The 26549-nt window shown below is 42.9% G+C and overlaps 4 protein-coding genes across 8 annotated transcripts in view; 2 read left to right on the forward strand and 2 right to left on the reverse strand.

Moving 5' to 3' along the window:
- LOC109903016 (coiled-coil domain-containing protein 18) overlaps nucleotides 1-1211 on the reverse strand; it is a 40776-nt gene extending 39565 nt beyond the window's left edge. Inside the window, exons 1-3 of the mRNA XM_031785762.1 lie at nucleotides 723-1211; nucleotides 425-504; nucleotides 131-298 (exon numbers count right to left, since the gene is read on the reverse strand). Coding sequence (XP_031641622.1) covers nucleotides 131-298; nucleotides 425-475 — 219 coding nt within the window. The 5' untranslated portion in view covers nucleotides 476-504; nucleotides 723-1211. The remainder of the gene's footprint in view (nucleotides 1-130; nucleotides 299-424; nucleotides 505-722) is intronic.
- On the forward strand, nucleotides 260-17354 carry dipk1ab (divergent protein kinase domain 1Ab). 3 transcript variants are annotated; one of them, XM_020499375.2, is made up of 7 exons: nucleotides 260-552; nucleotides 1785-1868; nucleotides 13944-14078; nucleotides 14245-14352; nucleotides 14611-14784; nucleotides 15078-15293; nucleotides 15482-16325. In XM_020499375.2, the coding sequence occupies exons 1-7, from the start codon at nucleotides 523-525 to the stop codon at nucleotides 16076-16078; spliced, it is 1344 nt and encodes a 447-aa protein (XP_020354964.1). In that variant the 5' UTR covers nucleotides 260-522; the 3' UTR covers nucleotides 16079-16325. The 3 variants fall into 3 exon arrangements, with proteins under 3 accessions (XP_020354964.1, XP_031641623.1, XP_020354965.1); XM_031785763.1 differs by lacking the exon at nucleotides 260-552 and adding an exon at nucleotides 1233-1396 and having other exon boundaries at nucleotides 15482-17354; XM_020499376.2 differs by lacking the exon at nucleotides 260-552 and adding an exon at nucleotides 1532-1654.
- On the reverse strand, nucleotides 17296-22358 carry LOC109902758 (60S ribosomal protein L5). The gene is made up of 8 exons (XM_020499385.2): nucleotides 22228-22358; nucleotides 21497-21566; nucleotides 21216-21331; nucleotides 20332-20466; nucleotides 19473-19675; nucleotides 18747-18924; nucleotides 17733-17821; nucleotides 17296-17457 (listed from the first exon to the last, which is right to left on the reverse strand). The coding sequence occupies exons 1-8, from the start codon at nucleotides 22228-22230 to the stop codon at nucleotides 17355-17357; spliced, it is 897 nt and encodes a 298-aa protein (XP_020354974.1). The 5' UTR covers nucleotides 22231-22358; the 3' UTR covers nucleotides 17296-17354.
- Nucleotides 22359-26026: 3668 nt separating this feature from the next.
- The window catches only part of evi5b (ecotropic viral integration site 5b), a 66541-nt gene continuing 66018 nt past the window's right edge, over nucleotides 26027-26549 (forward strand). For 2 of the 3 annotated variants that reach the window (XM_020499369.2, XM_020499373.2), the window contains exon 1: nucleotides 26028-26301. The gene's annotated coding sequence lies outside the window, so the exon portion shown is untranslated. Of the gene's footprint in view, nucleotides 26302-26549 lie in introns of all 3 variants that reach the window. The other variant, XM_020499371.2, reaches the window with a different exon arrangement.

A 26549-nucleotide genomic window follows, 5' to 3' on the forward strand; every position in this document is an offset into this window, starting at 1 on the left:
AAGCTGAGCATCTGTGGAACCAAACCCACATTAGTAACAATTATTTGGGCCCTCTGTAAAGGCCTGCATGAATAGCGTTATAATCATTAATAATGGCAGAGGTTGTATGAAATTGCATAAGCTGGAATACTTTGGTTTTGGAGCTGGCAAGTTCAAGATTCACTGCTTCCAATTCAATGATCAGTTGTCTGTTTTCTTGCATCACTGAAACACTTTCTTCCTCCACTGAGCTTAACTTCCTTCTGAGATGCAAGTTTTTAGATTCCAGTTCCCTTATTGAAGAGGATGAAGAGGGAGGCTGAAAAAAACATGACTTTTAATGGATTCCTCCATTGAATAGCAGTTTATTTGATAAATCAATCACATACATTAAAGAAAAAGTATAATCTCTTGCAAGCCTCTATTTACGGTTAGCTTGTCTCACCTTTGACTCAACTTGTGGGGCACTGCTACAGACCCTGCGTTCTTCAGCCATCCTGGTGAGAGTGTGTGTACAGTGGCAATCTGGATGCAATAAAATCAATGATGAAGTATGTACACCAAACTTCAGAGGTAAGGCAACAATAACACCAAAGTCAGCGACATATTACAGTTGGTTAGCATTTTAGCTAACGTTAACTAGCACGTTTGTTAGCTAGCTAGCTTATGTTAGTTAGCCACCAGTAAGTAGATGGCTTGTTCGGAGGCAGTTGCTTAGTTACTTCGTTATGTGCTGCTCTTACCTGTTTGGTTAATCGGTGGACATGGTGCGGTTCAACATAAAGTCTAAATAACATAGGTGCGAAGAGTTAATACAATCAAGCTCGCCTGCCACTCACTCCACACTTCTCTCTACATGCTGGATGAAGTGGTGTTGTTTTACAACATGATAGGAATCCTGCGCTCTGCTTCATTATTAACTGACGTAAAATCATAGAACGTGCGTGTTTCTTTGTAACCGTTTTAGTAAGACCAAAGACGGTATAGAAACTATTTGACAACTTTGTCTGTGTGCTGTTTAGACAGATACAGTAGTACACAGTAGCAGTCTACCGAACAGCTTTTCTTTAAAGGTACAAAGCAGACGTTTTTATCTCTATAGCAAATCATTTCTGGTTAACAATTAAGTACATCACTGTGATTGTTTTCAATTAAAATGGTCAAAAACAAACAACAATCGTTTCTTAGCAAAGACCAATTTCTCAAGCAAGAATTTTGCAAGGAGGGGAAAACTGAAAAACAGTCGTTTTTGGCAGAGTTTTGGAACTCTCTTTCTTATTGGTCTATTAACGAATTTACCGCTTGGGGATGTCTCCAGGCAGGACAAAACTCCATCCCACTAAAGCAGGCTGAAATGTCATGCAGTTTTTTCAACCAGCTCTTACACTAAAGGAGCATTATCATCATTTTCAAATTTGTAAGTATTATTTCAACGTCATTATGTGGAAATATTATAAAACGTAGATAAATCACGTTTTTTACTGCACTGGGCCTTTAACATTTGTGACAGTATTGTAATCTATACGCCTTTATCAAGGACCCCTTTTCCTATACAATCCCCTCCTACTCTGTCTCGTGGGCAGAGTACTGCAGCGTTCAAGTGGCTGCTATTTTGCAGCACTGAAAGCGCACTTCCAAGGAAGAGCTTATTTGACGGAGGATGAGAAAGGATTTGGTGAAATGGACTGTTATTATTTGTACACACTGTGGTTAATTATTGCTACACAAGAAGGCAGAATAATTGTGCAGAAGACGAGATTAGATTTCTATGTTTCGCTTCTTATTGTGATTTCTTCCTCTGGCAGGTTAGTGTTGTGAGATGTGCTCTATTTGCCATGGCAAGAGGTCTGTTTTCATGGGTCTGGCTGAGGAAGCCTATCTACATACAGGTAAACCCAGTGGGAAATCTTTCCTATACTTTATCGTGATCGGACAATCACCTATTCACTATTGGACAGTTGGGATTATTCATGTTCCTGTATGGTAGGCTACTTTGAACATTATAAGGCTCTTTTGGACACGGTTTCATATACATTCATTTGCAATATTTTAATCTTCGGTAAATTGTAATTTTGGCCTTTATATGGTTGTCATTGCCATTATTGAGGCTGTTGTTTCTGATACAACTGTTTCTTTGAGTATTGGATTGATCCTATTTCATTTCCAATAGCGTACTTGCTCTGTCGATGCCCAAGAGCTGTAGTCATTGGCCCAATTCAGTAGGCACTCACCGTTTCTGTAGCAACAGGGATCATCCAGCTTTCACACAAGACAGGAGGATACACAAGGTATTTTTCCATGGATGAGAGCACTGCATTCAATCCCAAGGACTGCTAGATAATGTTTTTCTTTGCATTCTAATGTTGTAATGTTGTTGAAAAATTGTTGTTGAATTCTAAAATTCTAATGTTGTTGACACAAACCAGTTCACCTGGCACCTACTACCATACCCCGTTTAAAGGCACTTAAATATTTTGTGTTGCCCATTCACTCTCTGAATTTCATACACAGTCCATGTTTCAATTGCCTCAAGGCTTAAAAATCCTTCTTTAACCCATCTCCTCCCCTTCATTAAGTGACATCAGTAAGGGATCATAGCTTTCACCTGGTCAGTCGATGTCATGGAAAGACCAGGTGTTCATAATGTTTTGTACACTTAGTATACTGTGTATTTGGAAAGTATCGAGACCCTTTCACTTTTTCCACATTTTGTTACGTTACAGCCTTATTCTAAAATGGATAAAACATTTCAAAAATGTTTTCCATTTCAAAAATCCTTTCCATTGATCATCCTTGAGATATTTCTACCAACTTGATCAAATCAAATCAAACTTTGTCACATGCACCAAATACAACAGGTCTACACCTAGACCTTAGCATGAAATGCTAACTTAAAAGCCCTTAACCAACAGTGCCATTCAAGAAAGTGTTAAGAAAATATTGACCAAATAAACAAAAGTAAAAAAGTAACACAGTACAATAACGAGGCTACATACAGGGGATACCAGTACCGTGTCAATGGGAGGGGGGGACATTTGGCCATTTGATTAATTGTTCAGCAATCTTATGGCTTGGGGTAGAAGCTGTTAATGAGCCTTTTGATGCGAGACTTGGTGCTCTGGTACCGCTTGCCGTGAGGGAGCAGAGAGAACCGTCTATGACTTGGGTGACTGGAGTCTTTGACAATTTTTGGGGCTTTCCTCTGTCTAGTATATAGGTCCTGTATTTTTATTTTATTTAACCTTTATTTAAACAGGAAAAGCCCATTGAGACCGAGAGTCTCTTTTTCAAGGGAGACCTGGCCAAGAAGGCAGCAACAATCAGTACATTACATAATTAATCATTAAAACAACAACATGATCCAGCCTTAAAAAAAAAGCATTTCCACTCCTCTGTAACAGAGTCTCCCATCAATATTTTAAATTCATTCAGTGGCACTAACATATCTGGATGAAGCATGGATTGTAGATTATTCCATGCATCTGATGCACAAGAAGAGAAGGCAGTCTTGCCTCATACTGTGCATGTCCTGGGGACTTTAAGTAGCAACCACCTAGCAGACCGGGTATGTTAACTGGTGGTGGTGAAGGAGACCAGACTACAGAGGTAAAGAGGGAGTTTACCCAAAAGGGCTTTGTAGATGAACACATACATTTGTATCTTTCTACGCATATAAAGTGAGGTCCAATTTGGTGCAATGGTGGGTGAGTGACTTGGCATTTGTAATAAAGCGCAATGATGCATGATAAACAGAGTCCAATCTCTGTAAGACAGATGAGGTTGCATGCATATACACAAGTCACCATAATCAATTACAGAGAGAAAAGTGGCATGAACAAGCTTCTTTCTAGCCATAAGCAGGAAGCAAGCCTTATTACGAAAATAAGAAAAAAATTCAGTTAAAGCTTGTCACAAGATTATCCACATGAACTTTAAAGGACAACTTGTCATCTTTTTATTTATTTTTATACATTAGCAAAAATGTCAACCTGTTTTTGCTTTGTCAGAATTTTGTATTGTGTGTAGATTGGGGGGGGGAACTAAACATAAAAAAATGTGGATAAAGTCAAAGGGTCTGAATACTTTCTGAATCAACTTGGAAAGCTGAGAAAAACGGTGTTCTCTACACCATGTAGGAGATCCAACCTTTACAATGCGAGTGGTGTTTTACTGCAACTTATAGAGCCCAACTTTTTATTTATTTAGTTAGATATGGTTCATGTTTGTAGCTATTTTTTCCCCCAGTGATCAACATATCTATTAAAAATGTAATTTATTTTACAGCCGGAATCAAAAACCCTGGTCTCATCTCATCTGTCTGTTTTGTTCAGCCAAGAGACACACTCTGAGCTGCGTTTTTGTTTTGTGCCTGTTTTTCCTTCACACCGCTGTGTGAGTAGCCATGTAAGTGAAAAGTGACTGCAGTCACAAGGGGGAGTGTGTGTGTGTGTGTCTGCCATCTTAGTCCCACGGAGGTTTTTCCAGGCCACTCTGCGTCTTCCTAATGAGGTCATAACATGATGGAACACCGTCACTCGCCGGTTGGTCGCTCCAGTAAGACATGCCGATTTCATACATACATACAGATGAAGTTGCAAGTTTACATACACTTAGGTTGGAGTCATTAAAACTTGTTTTTCAACCACTCCACACATTTCTTGTTAACAAACTATAGTTCTGGCAAGGCGGTTAGGACATCTACATTGTGCATGACACAAGTCATTTTTCCAACAATTGTTTACAGACAGATTATTTCACTTATAACTCACTGTATCACAATCCCAATGGGTCAGAAGTTTACATACACTAAGTTGATTGTGCCTTTAAACAGCTTGGAAAATTCCAGAAAATGATGTCATGGCTTTACAAGCTTCTGATAGGCGAATTGACATCATTTGAGTCAATTGGAGGTGTAGCTGTGGATGTACTTCAAGGCCTACCTTCAAACTCAGTGTCTCTTTGCTTAACATCATGGGAAAATCAAAAGAAATCAGACAAGACCTCATAAAGAAATGGTAGACCTCCACAAGTCTGGTTCATCCTTGGGAGCAATTTCCAAACGCCTGAAGGTACCACGTTCATCTGTACAAACAATAGTACGTAAGTATAAACACCATGGGACCACGTAGCCGTCATACCAGTCAGGAAGGAGATGCGTTCAATCCCAGAACAACATTAAATGACCTTGTGAAGATGCTGGAGGAAACCGGCACAAAAGTATCTATATCCACAGTAAAACAAACCCTAAATCGACATAACCTGAAAGGCCGCTCCGCAAGGAAGAAGCCACTGCTCCAAAACCGTCATAAAAAAGCCAGACTATGGTTTGAACTGCACATGGGGACAAAGATCGTACTTTTTGGAGAAATGTCCTCTGGTCTGATGAAACAAAAATTCAACTGTTTGGCCATAATGACCATTGTTATGTTTGTAGGAAAAAGGGGGAGGCTTGCAAGCCGAAGAACACCATCCCAACCGTGAAGCACGGGGGTGGTGCTTTGCTACAGGAGGGACTGGTGCACTTCACAAAATAGATGGCATCATGAGGTAGGAAAATTATGTGGATATATTGAAGCATCATCAAGACATCAGTCAGAAAGTTCAAACTTGGTCGCAAATGGGTCTTCCAAATGGACAATGACCCCAAGCATACTTCAAAAGTTGTGGCAAAATGGCTTAAGGACAACAAAGTCAAGGTATTGGAGTGGCCATCACAAACCTCAATCCTATAGAAAATCTGTGGGCAGAACTGAAAAAGTGTGTGCGAGCAAGGAGGCCTACAAACCTGACTCCGTTACACCAGCTCTGTCAGGAGGAATGGGCCAAAATTCACCCAACTTGTGGGAAGCTTGTGGAAGGCTACCTGAAATGTTTGACCCAAGTTAAACAATTTAAAGGCAATGCTGCCAAGTACTAATTCAGTGTATGTAAACTTCTGACCCAATGGGAATGTGATGAAAGAAATACAAGCTGAAATAAATCATTCTCTCTACTACTATTCTGACATTTTACATTCTTAAAATAAAGTGGTGATCCTAACTGACCTAATACAGGGAAGTTTTACTAGGATTAAATGTCAAGAGTTGTGAAACCGAGATTAAATGTATTTGGCAAAGGTGTATGTAAACTTCCGACTTCAACTGTAAATAAAACCCCAAGCAGATGTCCTACTTGGAGATATGGATTCCTTGTGATTGTTTTATCTATGCAGAGCACTGTTTAAAATTGTACTCCCCGTAGCCTACAGAATTTCCCAGAATGTCACAAGTAATTTAATCTCATTAAACCAGACCAAAAATCTTGCGTAAACAGCCATGAGAGATTACAAATCGTTCCACAAAACATTCAACAAATCCTGAGCATCAAAAGACGTATTGTTTACAGTTGGGTCTGCTTTCCTACTTACTCGTAATAGTGTCAGACATTGCACTGCGTGTGGCGGAAGTTATCGCAGTCGTCCAAACTTGAATCTCCACATAGGCTACATACTGTGGAAGGCCATGGTTGTCAGGGGGTGCAGAGCTCAGTGGTCCAGCCGAGATAAAACTGCTCCATGGATCCTGTCTGTCTGTCAGGAGACAGGGTAATCCTGCCATGCTGGGTCCAGTTTATTGTACCCAGTCATCCAGATCTGACGTCCAATGCTCCTTGAGTCCTTTACCACCGGAGTTAGACCCTGGGAATGACTCATTCCAAATGGCACCCTATTCGCTATATCGTGCACTACTTTTGACCAAAGCCCTATGGGCCTTTGTGAAAGCTATAGTTGAGATCACCAAACACGTATCCCTGGCTGCACATTTTAATATGGGTAGCCTAGAAATGTGTCTGCTGTGATTTGTCACCTATTTAACACAGTGTGAACATGTGATCAGGCACTGCTGTATTTTTGTATGGCAATTAAAAATGTAAATGACCGATGTCCATTGCCCACCCACCGGTTTTGTCCCTGTGAAGTAAGGGAGAGAACCAGGTCTGATGTACCCCTGTGGCCCGAGCCTGAATATGAGGAACTGTGTCAGTATGTGCAATAGGGGGATATGATGACGATGCTGATCATCTTATTTGATGTTGGCACAGTTTGACAGTGCTAACTAGAACACACATGCCCAGAACAGAGCAAATTATTCCAAGTTTTAAATGGTATGTTTCTGGAAGATTTGGTTACCTACATTTTAGTCAGTTAAACTCAGATGTGGGGAGGTTTAAGGAGGAGCTGTTTGTCAACTCATCTTTCCACAACTCTCTCTCCTCGGGGGAACACCTGCGTGCTCTCATCTCTCCATTCTCTCCCATATCGCCTCCTCTCCATGCTCTGCAGTGCATGAATCTATCAGCATGTGTTCACAAACCACTGTTTGAGGTCTAAGCTTGTCCCAGAGGACATGGTGGGAGCCTAATTTAATCAATATTACTTAAGATGCAGCATTTAGCTGGTTAGTATTTTCTTCCCACCCCACTCTCCTTAGGTGTAAACTTAATTTGTATTTTGGACATGTTCGATAGGCTGAACTGATTAACTAATCTGGAGCAGAAGATCAGGAAGTCAGAAATAAATGCTATTGACATGTCACTTTGTCCTGTGACACGAGAGGAGAACTAAAAAGCAATGTGTTAAGTTGTTGTGGCAACTTCTGCTATTCTGTGCGTGTGTGTAGGTTTGCGTGATTGTTTGCATGTGTGTGTGCTTGTTTGTGTGTGCGCATATGTGAGGAAGAGAGAGCAAGGCTGTGTATTTTTGCATGCTTGTATGTTAGACTGTAACTTACATATGACATGTTCATGGCCTGTTGTATCTACACAGTATGTAAGTGAAAAGTGAACAACTGGCCCAAAATCTGCTGTTAACATGTAGTGTTATTGTCGCATTGTTGAGTCAGTGTGGGAATTGGGGTGTGTCCTCGACCAGGAGGGTGTGTCCTCGACCAGGAGGGAGAGGTGGCGTCTTTCTTATTGCCTGCTGTATGCTGTCCGACTTGGGACTGGGATGAGTCCGCTCAACCAGGCACCGCGTAGCTCCTGCACATAGCACAGACAGACAGAGACAGTGTTACATCTCCCAGAGCCCGCACCAGGCACACAAATAGAGAGTGTGTGATTCCCAAAAGGCACCATATTCCCTATATAGTTTTTTGTAGAAAGAAGTGCACTATAAAGGGGATGGAGCTCTAAAACACAGCTAATGAGGCAGCATTGATCCTGGCTGTTGTGACTGCTTGTTATTAATTACCAGCTGTAATCAGAGCTGTGGTGATGTAATGGGGTGTGTGGATGGGAAGGGCGGAAAGAGTCATTATAGGGCACTACCTTTGCCCTAAGATCCCGGGTCAAAAGTGGTGCACTATAAAGGGACACAGGCTTAGCCATTGTTTAGCCACTAAATAATCATGCATCCCACCAGGCCTTGGGTTTTATTTCCTTAGAAGGAACTGCAGAAAGTGTAATTGATTATCCCCTACATATTATGTCTGAAACATGCTGGAGATACCAACATTTCAATCGACACACAGAGACCACTGGTGTGCTGGGACTATAGTCTAACTAACCCTAACTACAGTCCAGCCTTTTTAATTGACACCGAGCAGAGGTCCAGATATTGAGTCCATGCAACTTAAGGATGCACAACAAATACATGGACAAAGCACTTGTTATTTGTGACCTGAAACGGCTCTTTGGCATCCATATACGCAGAGAGAGAAGATAGAAATGTTCTCTGCTCTCGATCCATTTCTATGCTGACACTTGTTTTGCAGCCCTGCTCACCACTCATCCATTATTCATGATCATAAAGCTAGTACTCTCTAATGGGCACTCTCTCCAGCTGTGAAGAGAGAGAAATGGAAAGAGAGAGATATATGGAGAGATGGGGAAGAGAGAAAGAGGGATAGAGAGATGAGGGCGGGACATATGAACAGGGAGAGGAAAGGGGGATACCTAGTCAGTTGTACAACTGAATGCATTCAACTGAAATGTGTCTTCCACATTTAAGCCAACCCCTCTGAATCAGAGATGTGCAGGGGGCTGCCTTAATTGACACCCACGTCATCGGCGCCTGGGGAACAGTGGGATAACTGCCTTGCGAGGGATAGAGATGAGAGAGAGGAGATGAAGGGGAGAGACAGAGGAGATGAAAGGGAGAGAGAGAGAGGGGAGATGAAGCAGGGATGGATGGAGAATTAAAAGATTGGGTCACAGACAAAAGCAAACCATTTCCCTCCCTAATATTCTAGATGGGGAACACTAATAGGCTTATGCACAGTGCACACACATGGGAATCATCAAGCGTGGAAGATGTTTCCTGGTGAGAGCTTCTTTTTGTACCACCTGTGTAAACTCTCTGCTTGCATCTCCCTCTCTCTCATAGGAGTTACGCACCAGTAACTCATCTGTCCCAGCATCCATCTCTTCCTCCCAGGACTCCAAGTCTCTAAAGGAAGGAGGTGTCATTACTATTTGCTGTGTGCATTGTGCAGGCTCAGAGAGATATCACACTCAGTGCATCCCAAATGGCACCCTATTTTCTACCAGGGCCCATAGGGCACTATTTGCATTATATAGGGAGCCATTTGGGACGTAGCCTTGCTCTTTCCCCACCATACAGGGATCCTGTATAGGAGTGAGAAATGCATAATCACAGTTCAAATGAAAGCCCTCAAAACATTGATTTTTAAAGAACAAGCACATATTTATTTTCCTTCAGAGTGTTATCTATAATGACTTTGCAGTTGGATGCAATTTACAGCACCTACCTACGCAAGAATCAATATGGAACACAGTGTATTGTTTGTGTGGTCATGCTGCTTTGTAGCAGTTCTCTTAGTCTCTCATGGACAGACTAAGTAAACATAAATGTAACTGTAGATCTGTCATGATTTGTACAATGGCATGCGTGAGATAACGAGCAGCATTTGTTCCGGTGCTTTGGACAAATCTTGGTTTCACAGGTGTTAGCATCTTTTTCGAATTTCGAAAGGGGAGGGAACATTTGGCAATAGACTTACTTGCCCGCAACTTGCAAAGAGAGAGGGTGGAGCTCTTTGTTTCAGTTCTGATACTCTTTCTGTCTTCCCACATATGGACCCTGAACTTCATCGAGCCTCTGACCAATTACGCAATACTTTAGTTCTGGGTTAATCGAGATTAGTTCTTTCAGTTTAGATTTGTAAAAAAACACTGAGAAAGTACTAGGACACCTACCGATTTATGCTCACTCTAAACATACAGTATATACAGTACACTGAGTATACCAAACATTAAGAACACCTTCCTAATATTGAGTTGCACTCCCTTTTTGCCCTCAGAACATCCTCAATTCGTTGGGGCATGGATACTGGCCCATGTTGATTCCAATGCTTCCCACAGTTGTGTCAAGTTGGCTGGAAGTCCTTTGGGTTGTAGACCATTCTTGATACACACAGGAAACTGTTGAGCATGAAAACCCCGCAGCGTTGGAGTTCTTGACTCAAACCAATGCGCCTGGCAGCTAATACCGTACCCCGTTCAAAGGCACTTAAGTTCTTTATCTTGCCCATTCACCCTCTGAATGGCACACATTCGCAATCCATGTCTCAATTGTTTCAAGGTTTAAAAATCATTATTTAATCTGTCTCTTCCCCTTCATCTACACTGATTGAAGTGGAATTAACAAGTTACATCAATAAGGGACCATAGACTGACCAGGTGAAAGCTATGTCATGGAAAGAGCAGGTGTTCATAATGTTTTGTTCGCTCAGTGTAAAGTCAAGTGTATGAGGTCTTCAGATTACTTGACCAGGGAACGCCACAGAGAAATTACAAGGAAAGCTACAGATTGTTATTAGCCTGGCACTAATGGTATTTTGTGGCACACCTCCCAAGTCAAGTGTATCTGGTTCTCTGAGAGACCGAGGCAGAGATCAGCCTGCATGTAGAGATGGACTACACTAGACACCATGCTGTTGTAAATGACACTCTGAGCAGTTGTCGGTCCTGTGGAATGCTGAATATTTTAGGTTTAATATCAAGGCACTACGGCTGGGAGAACACTTATCTGGAAAGCACCAACTCTTCCCACAAGTATGGAAAAATCTAAGCACAAAAGGGTTAACCGAGATTCCAGCTCTTTGACCTTTAGCTGCTCCAACCACCGTCCAGGTCTAGGACCACAGAATGAGGTTGGGCTGTGGGGAGAGATATATGCTAAAAAGCGGTTGCTCTGGACCTGCAGTCACAATAGAGAAGTGACTTGTGACTAGTCAGGAGCGGCAGCGTAGCCTAGAGCGTTGTACTAGTAACCGAAAGGTTGCAAGATCAAATCCCCGAGCTGACAAGGTACAAATCTGTCGTTCTGCCCCTGAACAAGGCTGTTAACCCACTGTTTCTAGGCCATCATTGAAAATAAGAATTTGTTCTTAACTGACTTGCTTAGTTAAATAAAGGTAAAATAAAAAATAGACTCCACAGCTCTCAACACTGAGATGACAAAGACAAAAGAGGAGAGTAATGGACTGACATTACAGTAAGAGGTCCATTGAATAGAGAGAGAAGGATTAGATTAGAGAGCGAGATGGATGCAGACTGAAGGGCTAAATTGATTTCAGAAGAGTCATCTTTACTGTCAGTGAAAGAGGGTGGGTGGAAGATGAAGGGAATGCACATCTGTCAAGTCCCAGTCTTATGCATCATCACTAATAACAGAGTTCTTATAGAAATCCAATTCAGAAAACAGGGACTCGCTTTTCCTCATTTGCATAAAGGGTTCATCTTCGGAAAGTGGTATTGTGCTGGGCAAAGACAATGCAAGAGTTCACCTTTACTCACAATCATGTCGGTTAATCACTCTGTCCATAGTCATTGGACGGTAATGAAATGTGGGAATTGAGTAAGAAGTGGTTACAGATCCACACACAGCATCACAACATGGAATAGAGGGAGAAATTGAGATTGGCACTCAAAGTACTGTATTAAGTTGAGAATTGCACAGAGATACAGAGAGAGACAGAGTCATGTCAATAAAGCAAATTGGAACTGAAAGATGGAGAGGCTAGGGGAGTCCATCACTGTCAAACATTGGACATAGTCATTATTAATAGATGGAATAGAAAGTGTTTCTGAATGTCTGTTATTCCTCCACTCAGCCAGCTTTCTGTGTTGAAGTAATGCCATTATTGATCTACTGAGAACATTAAGATGGTCCATTTAGAATTATGAATCAGGAAGAAAATGTTATCAAAAGGCAATAACAATTTGGAGTGTCAAAAAGGATAAAGATTGCACAGTAGCTGTCTGCCTGTAACTAACCATGTGTTACCACAGAAAACCATTGGGTTGTTGATTACAGAGCTCATAATCAATAGTCATTGTAATAATGAAGTATTACTGTACTCCACAAGGCCCTCCTATAGGCAACTACCCATGTATATCCCAATGTAAGGCCTGTTTCTCCATCAATTGCTCTCTAATTAGAATAAACTAGTTAATTACTAACAGTTTCATATATAGTGTAAATGAATGTGCTGTTATAGCAGTGAGCAGAATTATGTTTTAATGAAGGACTGTAATATGTTGTAGATAGTTATGCAGTTGTGTAAATGCATGTTGTGTAAATCAAATGATACAAACCCCCCCAAAAAATCTATTTTAATTCCAGGTTCTAAAGCAACAAAATAGGAAAAATGCCAAGGGGGTGATTACTTTCGCACGCCACTATATGGGATCACATGAAATTACATGATTGACTCAATGCTGGCTCGTACAGAATATATAGATATGTCTCTCGCTCTCCCCCCTCATTATATGACCCACCTCAGTTCAGTGGTTTATTGTTCTCTCTGTTGCAGTGGCCAAGTCGGTCTAGGAAGAACGAGTCACATGGTCTGTTCTCACAGATGGTTGCTAGACTACAACAAGCATAGATGCAGGCGCAACAGACACTGGGAACAAGACAGAAGCCTCACCCCTCCTCCCTCCTTTGTCTGTTACTGGCTATGTACCAAATGACACCCTATTCCTTATATAGTGCACTTTATTTTACCAGAGCCCTATGGCTGTATCGACTCCCTGTCCCCAAGCACACTCTGTTTCTCTCTCATGCTCTCCCTCTCAATAACAATAGTTATTATTCCTTTCACATGTTATACATTTTACAAGATCACCCAGCCCTTCTGGAGAGGAATAACACAGTAAACAGGTTTAAGATGTCTGATTAGAGAATGTCAAGCCACGAGGGGTCTGGGATTTACGGCAATCCGGCCAAATTTCATTGAGTGGCATTTAGATTTCAAATGGATCTGTTTGCTGTTAGTTCCTGAGGAACATGGAGAAAGGTAGGATTTTCTGGCACAGCAATGCATTCGAAATGCATTCTGTTGAACCCCACTCAAATCTAAATTGACATTAGTTTTTGAGGAAGTGTCGTTTTGAATCTGGTTCTTTCTATGAATCTTCACGTCTCACAACCTGACCCTGTTTTAGCGCAAATTATGTTAGTGTGTTATCTCTCACCTCCTCTATTCTGCAGGATTGTTATAATACCGAATCTCAGTTAAACTTTCATATTTCATTATGCACCCCAGTGAAGGAGCTATTCATTCATTCATTGGATAACTACACTACTGGTACTAGACCAGCCTGCTTATGGAAATGACTGGAAATCCCTTTAGTGCTGAGTGTCTCAACCTCACATTCTTGCTTTCTTGGTAATATGATTTATCGTTATTGCAACATAAATGTGGGGCAATTTTTAGCATACCTATCATACATTTTCTACATTCCATGATATTTACTCTTGTGGATAATCAAACTCACATTAACTAAATGCTGTTTACACGTCTTCAGTCTCACTATATCTGGGTCAAGTTCTGTTCAAGTATCATATGTATTCTGATCATGATCTTATTATGTAATGAAAGTCATCACAGCTCTCTCTCCCCCTCTATTTCATTATCTACTCTCTCTCCCTCACTCCCTTGCTCTCTCTGTTTCAGGCCCGATTCTCCTACCTGCACATGAAGTATCTGTTCTTCTCGTGGCTGGCAGTGTTTGTGGGTAGCTGGGTGGTGTATGTGGAGTACTCATCCTACTCAGAGCTGTGTCGTGGACATGAGTGCAAGAATTCCATAGTGAGTTCCCCATTTCCTTATATGAAATTAGTAAATTGATGGAGCCTCCTACTGGTTAAAAATATACTATTCCTTCAAATACAGCATTCCAGTGTCAGCTTCCATATTGTATTGAAACCATCCTGTGAGTTACTATACAAACCAACACCATGTCTATTTATCCAAGTGTGACAAGTACAGGAAAGGAGTGATCGACGGCTCGGCATGCAGAAGCCTGTGTGAAAAAGACACGCTGTACCTGGGGAAGTGTCTCTCTGCCAAGCCGAACAACCAGGTCAGATCTGACTCTGATCCTAGTTCTACGGTAAATCTCAAGTCTTTCCTTTCCCAAATGTAAGAGGGAAGGAGAGCATTGGAGGAGAAGATCCAAGGATCTGTTTCTCACTTCCTTCTGACATTGGGCAGGTGGTGTGGAGAGAGGACATGAGGAATCAAGGAAGGACTTTTGAGATTCACCCATAGTGTTTAGAGCTACAGGGCTTCTGTGTCTGAGAACTAACACAAGCATGTTGTGGGTCTATGTGTGTCTCAGGTGTACTCAGGTGGCTGGGGGGACCTAGAAGGGGTGATTAAGTGCCAAATGGAAGAGATTCCTCATAACCTGGGAGCTGAGATGGAGCACAGGAAGGAGGCATCGCCCTTCAACAAGCCCACCAAGGGAACTTCCGTGGAGAAGTTCAAAGAGATGGTCCTCAGCCACCTCAAGGTCAGAATACTGTCATCTCATCCCAGTGTGATTCATTAGACTACCAGCTTTTATTAATAGGTTCATGTCTGCAACACTTATTTGAAGGTCTTCATAACACATTCATAATCCATACATTATGCATTTATAATCAGGGCACCAATATTTCATAAATGCTAATTGATATTTGTCAGAGTATTCACATTCACGTAACTTATTGCCATCTTTGTTAGTCTATTATGACTTTAGTGGCTAGCGTGTTCATTAATGCAGTTCTGCTACGAAGGTATCTCTTACCCCTTATTCCTCTCCAGACCAAGGTGGGTGAACAGGCCAACCTTCCAGACCTGGTGAGCCTGGTTTTCTCTGTGGCCGACTACAACAAAGATGGCCTCATCTCCTTGCCGGAGGCCCGCTCCACGTGGGCTCTTCTCCAGCTCAATGAGTTTCTGCTAGCAATAGTCCTGCAGGACCGAGAGCACACCCCTAGGCTCCTGGGCTTCTGTGGGGACCTGTATGTGATGGAGAAGGTAATCTAATAGGAATGCCCACTTATGAAGAATAAAAACAGGGATTATTTTCTTCAGACAACACAAATTATCTAGCAATCATGAGCATATTTGTGATGAAAGTCATCACAGCTCTCTCCTCTGCCTCTTCCAATACCCCCCCATCTCTCTTGTTCCCCTTTTCTCTGAACTTGTACGTGATGGATAAGGTGCCCTATGCTCCCCTGTACGGCATCAGCCTGCCCTGGGTGGTGGAGCTGTGGATCCCAGCGGGGGTACGACGCAGCATGGACCAGTGGTTCACGCCCTCCTGGCCCCGCAAGGCCAAGATCTCCATCGGCCTCATGGAGCTTGTTGAGGATGTCTTCCACGGGACCTTCGGCTCCTTCCTTATGTGTGACGTGAGCGCAGACGGCTTCGGTTACAACGACCGCCACGACTTGAAGGTGATGGACACTCGCCACATTGTCCCTGAGGCCACCTTCCAGAAAGCCATGAGGGAGCGGCGGTGCGACACGGAAGAGGACTGTCTGTACGGTGCCGACTGTCGCACTTCCTGTGACCTCACCAAGCACCGGTGTACTCCAGAGGTGACGCAGCCCAACCTGGCCAAGGCGTGCGGCGCACTGAAGGATTACCTCCTGAACGGGGTGCCGGCTGACATTCAGGAGGAGCTGGAGAAACAGCTGTATGCATGTATAGCATTGAAGGGCTCGGCCGAACAGATGGAGATGGAACACTCGCTTATACTGAACAACCTGAAGAGCTTGTTGTGGAAAAAGATATCGCACACTAAGGACTCCTAATGAGGTGAAAACATAGGTACATCCTGACCCTGGATTTGAAAGTATTGATTGGAACAGCGTTTCTACCATTGTAAATCCACACTTTGGGAAAGGGTGGAGAATCCGGACACAGATGAACACTACTGCTGCCCCCTCATGCTTTTTAGGGAACTATAATGAACAAAAATATAAACGCAACATGTAAAGTGTTGGTTCCGTTTTTCATGAGTTGAAATAAAAGATACCAAGAATTGTTCCATGTACACAATTTGAGAGAATATTTTTGTGCATAAATGTTTGAGCGTTAATCCATCCACCTGACAAAACAACATGATCATTATAAAGGTGCACCTTGTGCTGGGGACAGAAGGCCACTGATCACACAACGCCACAGATGTCTCAAGTTGAGGAAGCATGCAATTGTCATGCTGACTGCAGGAATGTTCAACAGCGCTGTTGCCAGAGGATTGACTAAATTTCTACCATGAACTGCCTCAGTCTTAATGAATTTGGCAGTACATCAAACCAGCCTCAGGACCTCCAAACGGCTAATTCGCCTGTGGGATCATCCGAGACCAGCCACCCAGAGAATTACTCCATTTCATCAGCTGTCTGTAATAAAGCCCTTTTGTGGGGAAAAACTGATTGGCTGGGCCTGGCTCCCTAGTCGATAGACCTTTTGTTTTTAACCTGACTGCACCCCTGCTCAGTGACTAATGAATTCATTTCAATTGACATTGTCCCTCTACTGAAAAATAAACATTCAATCAAACCGTCGGTTAAAAAGGCTTTACAAATTGAGGGACGGGGTTAATTTCCCCCTTTAATTTGTGTAATGTTTAGACTGACTGTACATTTCTAGCAAACAATGGCAATTGTATTCCATTTTCAACTTTTCCCTCCATCTATTTAAAATCTGCATTGAACACTGTCTATAGCGGGTGTATTCAAATCAAGCTAGGTCAGCATTGTTTTTTGTTCTACCAGATTAAATTGCACCCACCTGGTGTCCCAGGTCTAAATAAGTTCCCGATTAGGAAAAAATGAAAAATCAGCAGTGAAACTGAATTGGAGGTCCATATTTAAATATCCCTGGTGGATGGTTTCGAATCAGGAGTGTAAGTAAATCAGTTCCATGTCCAATTCTACACAATCTCAACCACTTAAACAGTATGGGTAACACTTCAAACAGTAGCTCCTATAATAGAGGGATAAACCAATAACAGACAGAGGCTATATTCTTTTTCTGTAGATTTATTAGAACAAAGAATTGTCCCTACATCATTAGGACCAGAGTTTAGCTGTCGGCAGCCTCCTGTTCCTGAGCCCTGAGGAAGCTGGCCTTCTTCTGAGCAACGCGGTCTTTCCTCTGGGCCAGAGAGAGCTTGGCACGGTTCCACCTGGGAGACAAACATGTCAGAATTATTACATTACGATGCATTTTAACAATGTCAGGGAACATGACTACAATGCCAAGGGCAGGGGACAATGCAATAAGTCAACTGAAATGTGTTAATACAAAGAGGTAGATTGAAATGGAATTGACCCCAACTTGGACCATGATCATCTAGTCAAGTTCACCATCAGGTTTTAGTCCTAACAGCATGAAAGCCAACAATGCAGTAGTAAGTACTGCATTCCAATATAAAATTGCCAAAATTACTCATCAACTTGCCTCTTCTTCTTGACTTCTTTCTTGGGCTTCTTTTCGTGGACTGGGTTGTTACGAATGCCAGCATGGGCCTTTTTGTACATCTCCTGAACCTGCGAGAAAAGTGTGGCAAACAATAGTACCATGTAGTGGGTAAATAAAAGTACATTCCAGACCAAATAACACAACAGTACAGAGGCTCCTGCTGGATGCAGTATAGTTTTCACTTTACACACTTTTTTACACATCCAGTTGATAGGAATGAGTTGGATGCCAGTTGTATTTTAGGACTAGTACATATGACACAAATGTATTAACTGTACTGCTCTCAGCCCCGTCTTGAAACGTTGATTACATCAATTTGGGCAAATGAAGGACCAACTACAATTTGCTCAGCCTCAAGTCTATCATCATCAAGCAGCAGTTACTACATAGACTTATTGAACAATTCCAGATCAACCCCTATCCCCTCCTGTAGATCAGAGAGCATTGATAAGATTGAAGCAATGGACAGTAAGTTAACACAGAATCCCAAACCAGGCCCTCGCCCCTACCAAATCGTTGAGGGCACTCTGGTGTCACGTGTTGCTGACAACTCCAAGGGACACTTCCTAAGTTACAAGGGAATTAAATGAAACCATTAACTTCAGGACACACGGGTGACTTGAATGACGCAATTGTGTTTTACATTTAAATATTCCTCCGTGAACACGCAAACTCAGGGCCAAGGGACTGGTTTGGGATTCAGCACAACTTTCCCTTCAGAATTGATTTGCATCATAAGCTGATATGATCCCCAGTATGCTTACAGGCATGAGGCCTAAGAATTTAACAGCAGTAGTAGCAACCCATGCTAGCTCAGGTTTAGTTTGGTTCAGTGAAAACCGGGTAGAACTGGGTGTGTGATACAATCCCAAGTGGCTAATAGTGCAGATAGACACGTAACCATCCAGCTGTGGTCTAATTTAACTAATATACATGTATTTGCAGGCACCTCCCGATACATCACAATGGGGTCAGTGTGAACTTTGAACTTGCCGTGTCAGGGGCAACACCATTCTTGATGAAGCGAGAGAACTGCTTCTTGTATGCGTCCTCATCCTCCTCCATCAGATAGCTCATGTACTCAGACACATTGACACCCATGATGTGCTTGCGGTGGACCTCTGCATTGAACTCTTTGCTCTCCGCATCATATCCAGGGAAGCGCTTAGTGCTAGGGGGAAAGGAAGGGGAAGAGGGGACAAGACCATGTCAGCCGGAAAGGGACTACTGACCCAGGCATATTGACTGAGGATTATAGGCAGTGCACTAAAACCAATAGTTTCACTAAGGCCATATGAAATGAGTGATTGCAGAACACCAAGAACATAACATTTGGCTGGTAAACTACTGATTCATATTGCTCTCAGCCCCGTCTTGAAACAGGACATGTTACATCAACCTGGGCAAATGAAGGACCAACTACAATTTGCTCAGCCTCAAGTGTATCATCATCAAGCAACACATAGTTCCTGGCAACTTCAGAAGTACTAGCCTAGTCCCAGATCTGTGTGACTTACAAACAAATCTTGACCTGGGGATGTATGCATCATGTGCCTCGAGTGGGAATGCTGATCTAGGATCAGTTTAGCCTTTTCGATGACAATGAATAAGATTGTGGACAGGGGGAGCTGTTCCTAAATCAGCAGTCGTACGCCAAGACACTAGATACATACGGCCCCTGGCTACAAAAACGTGTTCTTAAGCCAGGGAAGTAATTACCTGTGGGGGATGGACAGGCCTCCATCCACAGCCCCCTTCAGAGCTCCGAAAACCTTGTTGCCAGTGCTGGTTCTGGCGAGCCCTGCATCCAGGTAGCAGGTGAATGCACCTGGCTGACCGTCGATGCTCTCCACGTTGAACTCATCTCCAGTGACCTCCACCTGTCCCTCGTACACCTTGTCCAGGCCGAACTTGTTCAGCAGCTGGAGGGGAAGACAAAAACAGGATTAGAGAAAACTGTTGTAGTATTAAGCCAAGCTGACAACATTGGTAGTGTGTTCTCGCTCAGAAAGCAAGAAACACCGTAGGTGGCTAAAGCAGAGGTCCTGTATGACTCAGTTGGTAGAGCATCATGCTTGCAATGCCAAGATTGTGGGTTCCATTCCCATGTTCATCCAAATGTAGAAATGTATGCACACATGACTAAGTCTGCTAAATGACATATTATATTACAGTCAGTTGCTAAACAAGTGGATCAAGTCAAACGGACAGGTAGCCTTTCGCCTGTAACTGCCAATTCCTCACAATGGAGCAAAAATAAATGCATGGTTCAATAGGATTGTTTGGCCATTCAGATGCAGAACAGACATACTTCATGTAATACAGGGAATCATGGCATCTCTATAACAAACAATCCAGAACGCGATCCAGAGTTGTCAATAACTTAGAAATTAGTTCAAGGTGTAAAAGATTAAACAAGGTTTGAGGAAAGTAAATGGCACATGCAATGTTGAGAAAAGACAGCTTTCATTAACGGGGTAGAAACATAGAACACACATTCGCTAATAGTGCTGCAAACTGAACAAAACTATGGAGGGAGCCATCAGGTCAGAGCAGAGTGTATGAGAGCTGATCTTACCCTGCGGGCCAGCAGCAGACCAGTGCAGTAGGCTGCTGCATAGTTAGTCAGACCAACGGCGATCCCGTACTTGGGCAGCTCGTGGGAGTAGGCAGCGCACACGATCATGTCCCCCTCGATCTTGGCATAGGCAATCTGGAGCAAATCACATAACACAAGAAATAATGACAATATAGTCTACAACATTTAAGCCATAAGCGTGTGCTGCGCCGATTTCTGGCAACCAACCCCTCATAGTATGGGACATCTCCGATTAACTCAAATCAAAGCGTCATGGGACATCTCCGATCAAATCAAAGCGTCATGGGACATCTCCGATCAAATCAAAGCGTCATGGGACATCTCCGATCAAATCAAAGCGTCATGGGACATCTCCGATCAAATCAAAGCGTCATGGGACATCTCCGATCAAATCAAAGCGTCATGGGACATCTCCGATCAAATCAAAGCGTCATGGGACATCTCCGATCAAATCAAAGCGTCATGGGACATCTCCGATCAAATCAAAGCGTCATGGGACATCTCCGATCAAATCAAAGCGTCATGGGACATCTCCGATCAAATCAAAGCGTCATGGGACATCTCCGATCAAATCAAAGCGTCATGGGACATCTCCGATCAAATCAAAGCGTCATGGGACATGTGAGAATGATGGGGTCAATCTAGTTGAATTGATCTGAGGACACAGTTTTCTAGGTGGATTAAACTGGACTAGAGCATGGTGCTCAGGTGGCAGAGTTGTGGGTTTGACTCGAACAGGCCACATGTGTAACTGTCAGTTGTGTGTTACTGATGAATGTGTTACTGTCAAAAGCTGCTTTAGATAAAAGTTTCGGCTAAATGGATTGTCCATTATGGTAATTCCAACATTTTCCCCATCTTACCTGGCAGACGATATCCCGGTTGGAGAAGCGGACAATCATCCTGTATTTGGGTGTGTTGTACTTGTTCTTATCTTGGATGACCAGGCGCTTACGGGCGAAGTAGTCCGTCTTTCCCTCTATGCGGAACAAGGATACCAAAGTCAGTGAGATGGAGGTTTATCAATGGAATGAATAGGGTCTTTAGTGTGAAAGGAAATATCAGGACAGTCATGGCATTTGCATTCTTGCAACTCCAATCACGTGCTAAAACAAATAATTTTGACAATTTAGAAATCCCTTACCTCGCCTCCTCCTGAATTTGACCTGGTACCTCTTGAAGTAGGACTTATTTTTCACCACTTTCACAAAACCCTATAAGAGAGTAACGTAATTAGCATGTCGGTAAACCTACCTAACTACTTTTCAACACACAAAGTAGACCTAACGTTACACATGCTGCACTGAAAGTTTATTTTATGTGGCCAAACTGTCAGACATTGTCACATCAAGTCTTTGGCCCATCTTCGCTGATGGGCTAGCTAGCAGTTAGTTAGCACAACGTTGCGATGTTCAGCACAGGGATGGATTTGGGGCACTGACCACATTACCCTATCCCGGTCCAAAATCTGTGCCATGCGATATATGAAAAGACAATTTCACCAACTGTCTAACTAGTTGACCACATTTTCTACTAGCCAGCCGGTGTGATAAGTACTAGCCTCGGGCTAGTTTTAATTTCGACCCTACTCCGACTTTGGCAACACTATAAACATGTTTATTAGCGATTCACATCACTGGACTTGATTACAGACAAAGTAAACAATTCGCTAGGAAGATCTCTACAGAGCTACAGGAAGCACGAATTGATTCAGGCGGCCATTAGGCCACGTTTGATAGACCCCCGTGAGAGGTAGCTGGACGGAATCCATCTTCATCTATGGCTTTCAAAAACATCTAAAACATGTGATTGCACACAACACATATCTGATGTCTTATATATGTATGTAGGAACATATTTTGGCGTTTTACTAACCATTTTCAGTCTTTTCTGTCTCCTTAACCAGGAGCCTGGAGTCAAAGACAGGGGATTTGACTCCGCTGCATTAGAAAAAGGAAGTTTGCATTGCGCATGTTGCGTAAATAGCGTGTAGCAGGATGTAGCTTTAGAGTAAGACAAATGCTACACTGCCCTCTACTGTATAGGGTGGACAATGGCAATACCAGGTGATAAGATGTCTCCAACAACAGTACATGATAAAACATGTGCATCACTGAGGTATTTTCCTTTGTGGGTTTGTAATAAACCCTCAACGTACATTTATTGAAGGCATTTGCAAAGTGTCCTACAACACAAATTACATCACACTGTGACTGTGCCATGCTGTGTGTGCATGCATATTATGAACATCTACTGAATAAAAATAAACATTGCTATAGGAACACGTTTATAATTAAAACAACAGACCCAAAGGATGTTGTACAGAAGACACATGGGACATCAAAGGGAGGGTTTCTCTGTAATTATGTCTGATTTTCATTCCATAGTAGACAGTATGGTGTAAGCAAGAGTTTTACGTCAGTGTTTTTTTAGGACAGACGTGGGTGTGGCTGATATAAGAAATATGATATGTTTGTAAGCACTGGAATTTCCATGTAAAACCAGAAAAGTTTGTTTGATGACCTTTTGTTCTTATGTGGATCACGATAGTCGGCTCTGCCATTAACCTCATTCTCACCTGTTTTAAAAAAGGCAAAAGTGCTTATTTTAGTCTGAGCTGGACAGCTGATAGTGAACCTTTATTTCAACATCTTCTGTCTGACATTGAATAGTCTCCCTGTCACTAATCTCCCGTGGGCAGATTCTGCATCGATTTTACTTCTGGGTTAACCGGAGATTACTCTTTCACCCCCTCTGAGTGTGGCATGTTTGCTGTAATCCACTCTAGACAGCAACATTCCGAAACTTCCTGTGGAATTGAGGATAGAACAGCAACCTCTGGTAAGACACGGGGCTGGGGCCTATGCATATATGTGAACAACAGCTGGTGCACAATATCTAAGGAAGTCTCAAGGTTTTTCTCGCCTGTTTTTCATAGCTGTCTACATACCACCACAGACTGATGCTGGCACTAAAACCTCGCTCAATGAGCTGTATACCGGCATAAGCAAACAGGAAAACGCTCATCCAGAGGCGGCGCTCCTAGTGGCCGGGGACTTTAATGCAGGGTAATTTTAATCAGTTTTACCTAATTTCTGTCAGCATGTTAAATGTGCAACCAGAGGGAAAAAATTAGAGACCACCTTTACTCCACACACAGAGATACAAAGCGTACAAAGCTCTCCCTCGCCCTCCATTTGGCAAATCTGACCATAATTCTATCCTCCTGATTCCTGCTTACAAGCAAAAATTAAAGCAGGAAGCACCCGTGACTCGGTCTATAAAAAAGTTGTCAGATGAAGCAGATGCTAAACTACAGGACTGCTTTGCTAGCACAGACTGGAATATGTTCCGGGATTCTTCCGATGGCATTGCGGAGTACACCACATCAGTCACTGGCTTTATCAATAAGTGCATCAAAGAAGTCATCCCCACAGTGATTGTACGTACATACCCAACCAGAAACCATGGATTACAGGCAACATTCGCACTGAGCTAAAGGGTAGAGCTACCGCTTTCAAGGAGCGGGACTCTAACCCAGAAGTTTATAAGAAATCCCACTATGCCCTCCGACAAACCATCAAACAGGCAAAGTGTCAATACAGTACTAAGATCGAATCGTACTACTCTGGTTCCGATGATCGTTGAATGTGGCAGGGCTTGCAAACTATTACAGACTACAAAGGGAAGCACAGCGGAGAGCTGCCCAGTGACACAAACCCTTTCACTGACATTTTCATCCTCTCCCTGTCTGAGTCTGCAATACTACCAGCAGGCTTCAAGCAGACCACCATAGCCCCCCCTGTGCCCAAGAACTAAGGTAACCTGCCTAAATTATTACCGACCCGTAGCACTCCCGTCTGTAGCCATGAAATGCTTTGAAAGGCTGGTCATGGCTCTCATCAACACCATTACGCCAGAAAGCCTAGACCCACTCCAATTTGCAAACCGAACCAACAGACCCATAGATGATGCGATCTCTATTGCAATCCACACTGCACTTTTACACCTGGACAAAGGGAACACCTATGTGAGAATGCTATTCATTGACTACAGCTCAGCGTTCAACACCATAGTGCCCTCAAAGCTCATCACTAAGCTAAGGACCCTGGGACTAAACACCTCCCTCTGCAACTTGTTCCTGGACTTCCTGACGGGCTGCCCCCCAGGTGGTAAGGGTAGGTAACAACACATCCACCACGCTGATCCTCAACACGGGGGCCCCTCAGGATTGCGTGCTCAGCCCCCTCCTGTACTCCCTGTTCACTCATGACTGCACGGCCAGGCACGACTCCAACACCATCATTAAATTTGCTGATGACACAACAGTGGTAGGCCTAATCACCGACAACGATGAGACAGCCTATAGGGAGGAGGTCAGAGACCTGACTGTGTGGTGCATGGACAACAACCTCTCCCTCAATGTGATCAAGACAAAGGAGATGACTACAGGAAAAGGAGGACCGAGCACGCCCCCAACCTCATCGACGGGACTGCAGTGGAGCAGGTTGAGAGTTCCTTGGTGTCCACATCACCAACAAACTAACATGGTCCAAGCACACCATTACAGTCATGAAGAGAGCATGACAAAACCTATTCCCCCTCAGGAGACTGAAAAGATTTGGCATGTGTCTTCAGATCCTCAAAAGGTTCTACAGCTGCACCATCGAGAGCATCCTGACGGGTTGCATCACTGCCTGGTATGGCAACTGCTCGGCCTCCGACCGCAAGGCACTACAGAGGGTAGTGCGTACGGCCCAGTATATCACCGGGGCCAAGCTTCCTGCCATCCAGGACCTGTATCTATGCATAGTCACTTTAATAACTCTACCTACATGTACATATTACCTCAATTACCTAGGCGCCGGTGCCCCAGCACATTGACATCGACTCTGTACCGGTACCCCCTGTATATAGCCCCGCTATTGTTATTTACTGCTGCTCTTGAATGATTTGTTATTCTTATCTCTTACTTTCTAAATTATTATTTGGGGGTATCTTAAAACTGCATTGTTGGTTAAAGGGCTTGTAAGTAAGCATTTTACTGTAAGGTCTACCTACCCATGCTGTATTTGGCACATGTGACAAATACAATTTGATTTGATTTATATTGTATTATATGATATTGTTTAGGTTATTTTTAATGATGTGAAAAGTATCATACACAATTATCAAATGGGTCAATATTTAAGCAATCAGGCATGAGGGGGTGTAGTATGTGGCCAATACAGCCCTTAGCCCTTATATTGGCCATATATCACAAACCCCCGAGGTGCCTTATTGCTATTATAAACTGGTTACCAACGTAATTAGAGCAGAAAAAATCAATGTTTTGTCATACCCATGGATAACTGTCTCATATACCACAGCTGTCAGCCAATCAGCATTCAGGGCTCGAACCACCCAGTTTATGATCTCTGATAGTGTATTTTGTTTTGTGCTGACAAGAAATAATAGACATGAACTTGATACATTTTTCAAAAGTCTGTTGTCAAAAACCTAGCTATAGCTAGGTTTATAGAGTTTATAAAGAGGTCAAATAGTTGATCAAGGAACTTGAAGGTTTGTTTTTTAAACTGTAGCTAAGTGTAAGGTAATAAAATAAACAGTAGAGGGCAGTAGTAGTGTACTATTTTTCGGTAGTTGGGTTTTTCAGGTCGACTGACGTGACGCATGCTCTGTACGGTGGATGTAAACATTGGAGCTGCCCTTTTGTTGGCACGAGCTGGCTGTCGATTTGTGTACACGTATTCGGCTCGATGGGTTGTTTAGACGTGGAGCTGTTGCCTGGTGGAATCAGCTAGCTAACTAGCAAACTCGGTCTAAAAATAAATCCGAAACCAGGCTATTGAACGTGTTTAAATTAAATTGCGCAAGTCTGTGCTGTTGTACTTTGGCCAATGGAAAGTTAATGTTTATCTCTCAGGATTGAAAACGCGACTAGGCACGGTAAGCGCGGTTCAGACTTTTTTTATGAGCAAGGAGCTGTTGCTTTGGCTAACTAACTACAGTAGCTAGCTAGCTAACGTTTTAAAGTGTTTGGAAATAGCCTGGAGCTAATAATGTGTTTCGTATGTTGGTATATAGGGCACTGTATTTCAGGTAGGCTTTTTATGTCGCTAAATAGGTAGTTGTTTGGGTATTACAACAAGCTAAGCTAGCAATCTAACTAACGTTAGCAACTTTCATAAGCTGTT

This window comes from Oncorhynchus kisutch, linkage group LG13, assembly GCF_002021735.2.
Source record: "Oncorhynchus kisutch isolate 150728-3 linkage group LG13, Okis_V2, whole genome shotgun sequence".
In the NCBI taxonomy this organism is placed as follows: Eukaryota; Metazoa; Chordata; class Actinopteri; order Salmoniformes; family Salmonidae; genus Oncorhynchus; species Oncorhynchus kisutch.

What these genes read in the sequence shown, in the direction of transcription:
- LOC109902758 (XM_020499385.2), bottom strand. An exon ending in CAAATTCAGGAGGAGGCGAG is followed by an intron (nt 21,332 to 21,496) that starts GTAAGGGATTTC and finishes TGTTCCGCATAG; the next exon opens with AGGGAAAGACGGACTACTTC. An exon ending in ACCGGGATATCGTCTGCCAG is followed by an intron (nt 20,467 to 21,215) that starts GTAAGATGGGGA and finishes GATTTGCTCCAG; the next exon opens with ATTGCCTATGCCAAGATCGA.
- dipk1ab (XM_020499375.2), top strand. Translation starts at nt 523, where the DNA reads ATGATGAAGTATGTACACCAAACTTCAGAG. An exon ending in CTGCCAAGCCGAACAACCAG is followed by an intron (nt 14,353 to 14,610) that starts GTCAGATCTGAC and finishes TGTGTGTCTCAG; the next exon opens with GTGTACTCAGGTGGCTGGGG. An exon ending in TGGTCCTCAGCCACCTCAAG is followed by an intron (nt 14,785 to 15,077) that starts GTCAGAATACTG and finishes ATTCCTCTCCAG; the next exon opens with ACCAAGGTGGGTGAACAGGC.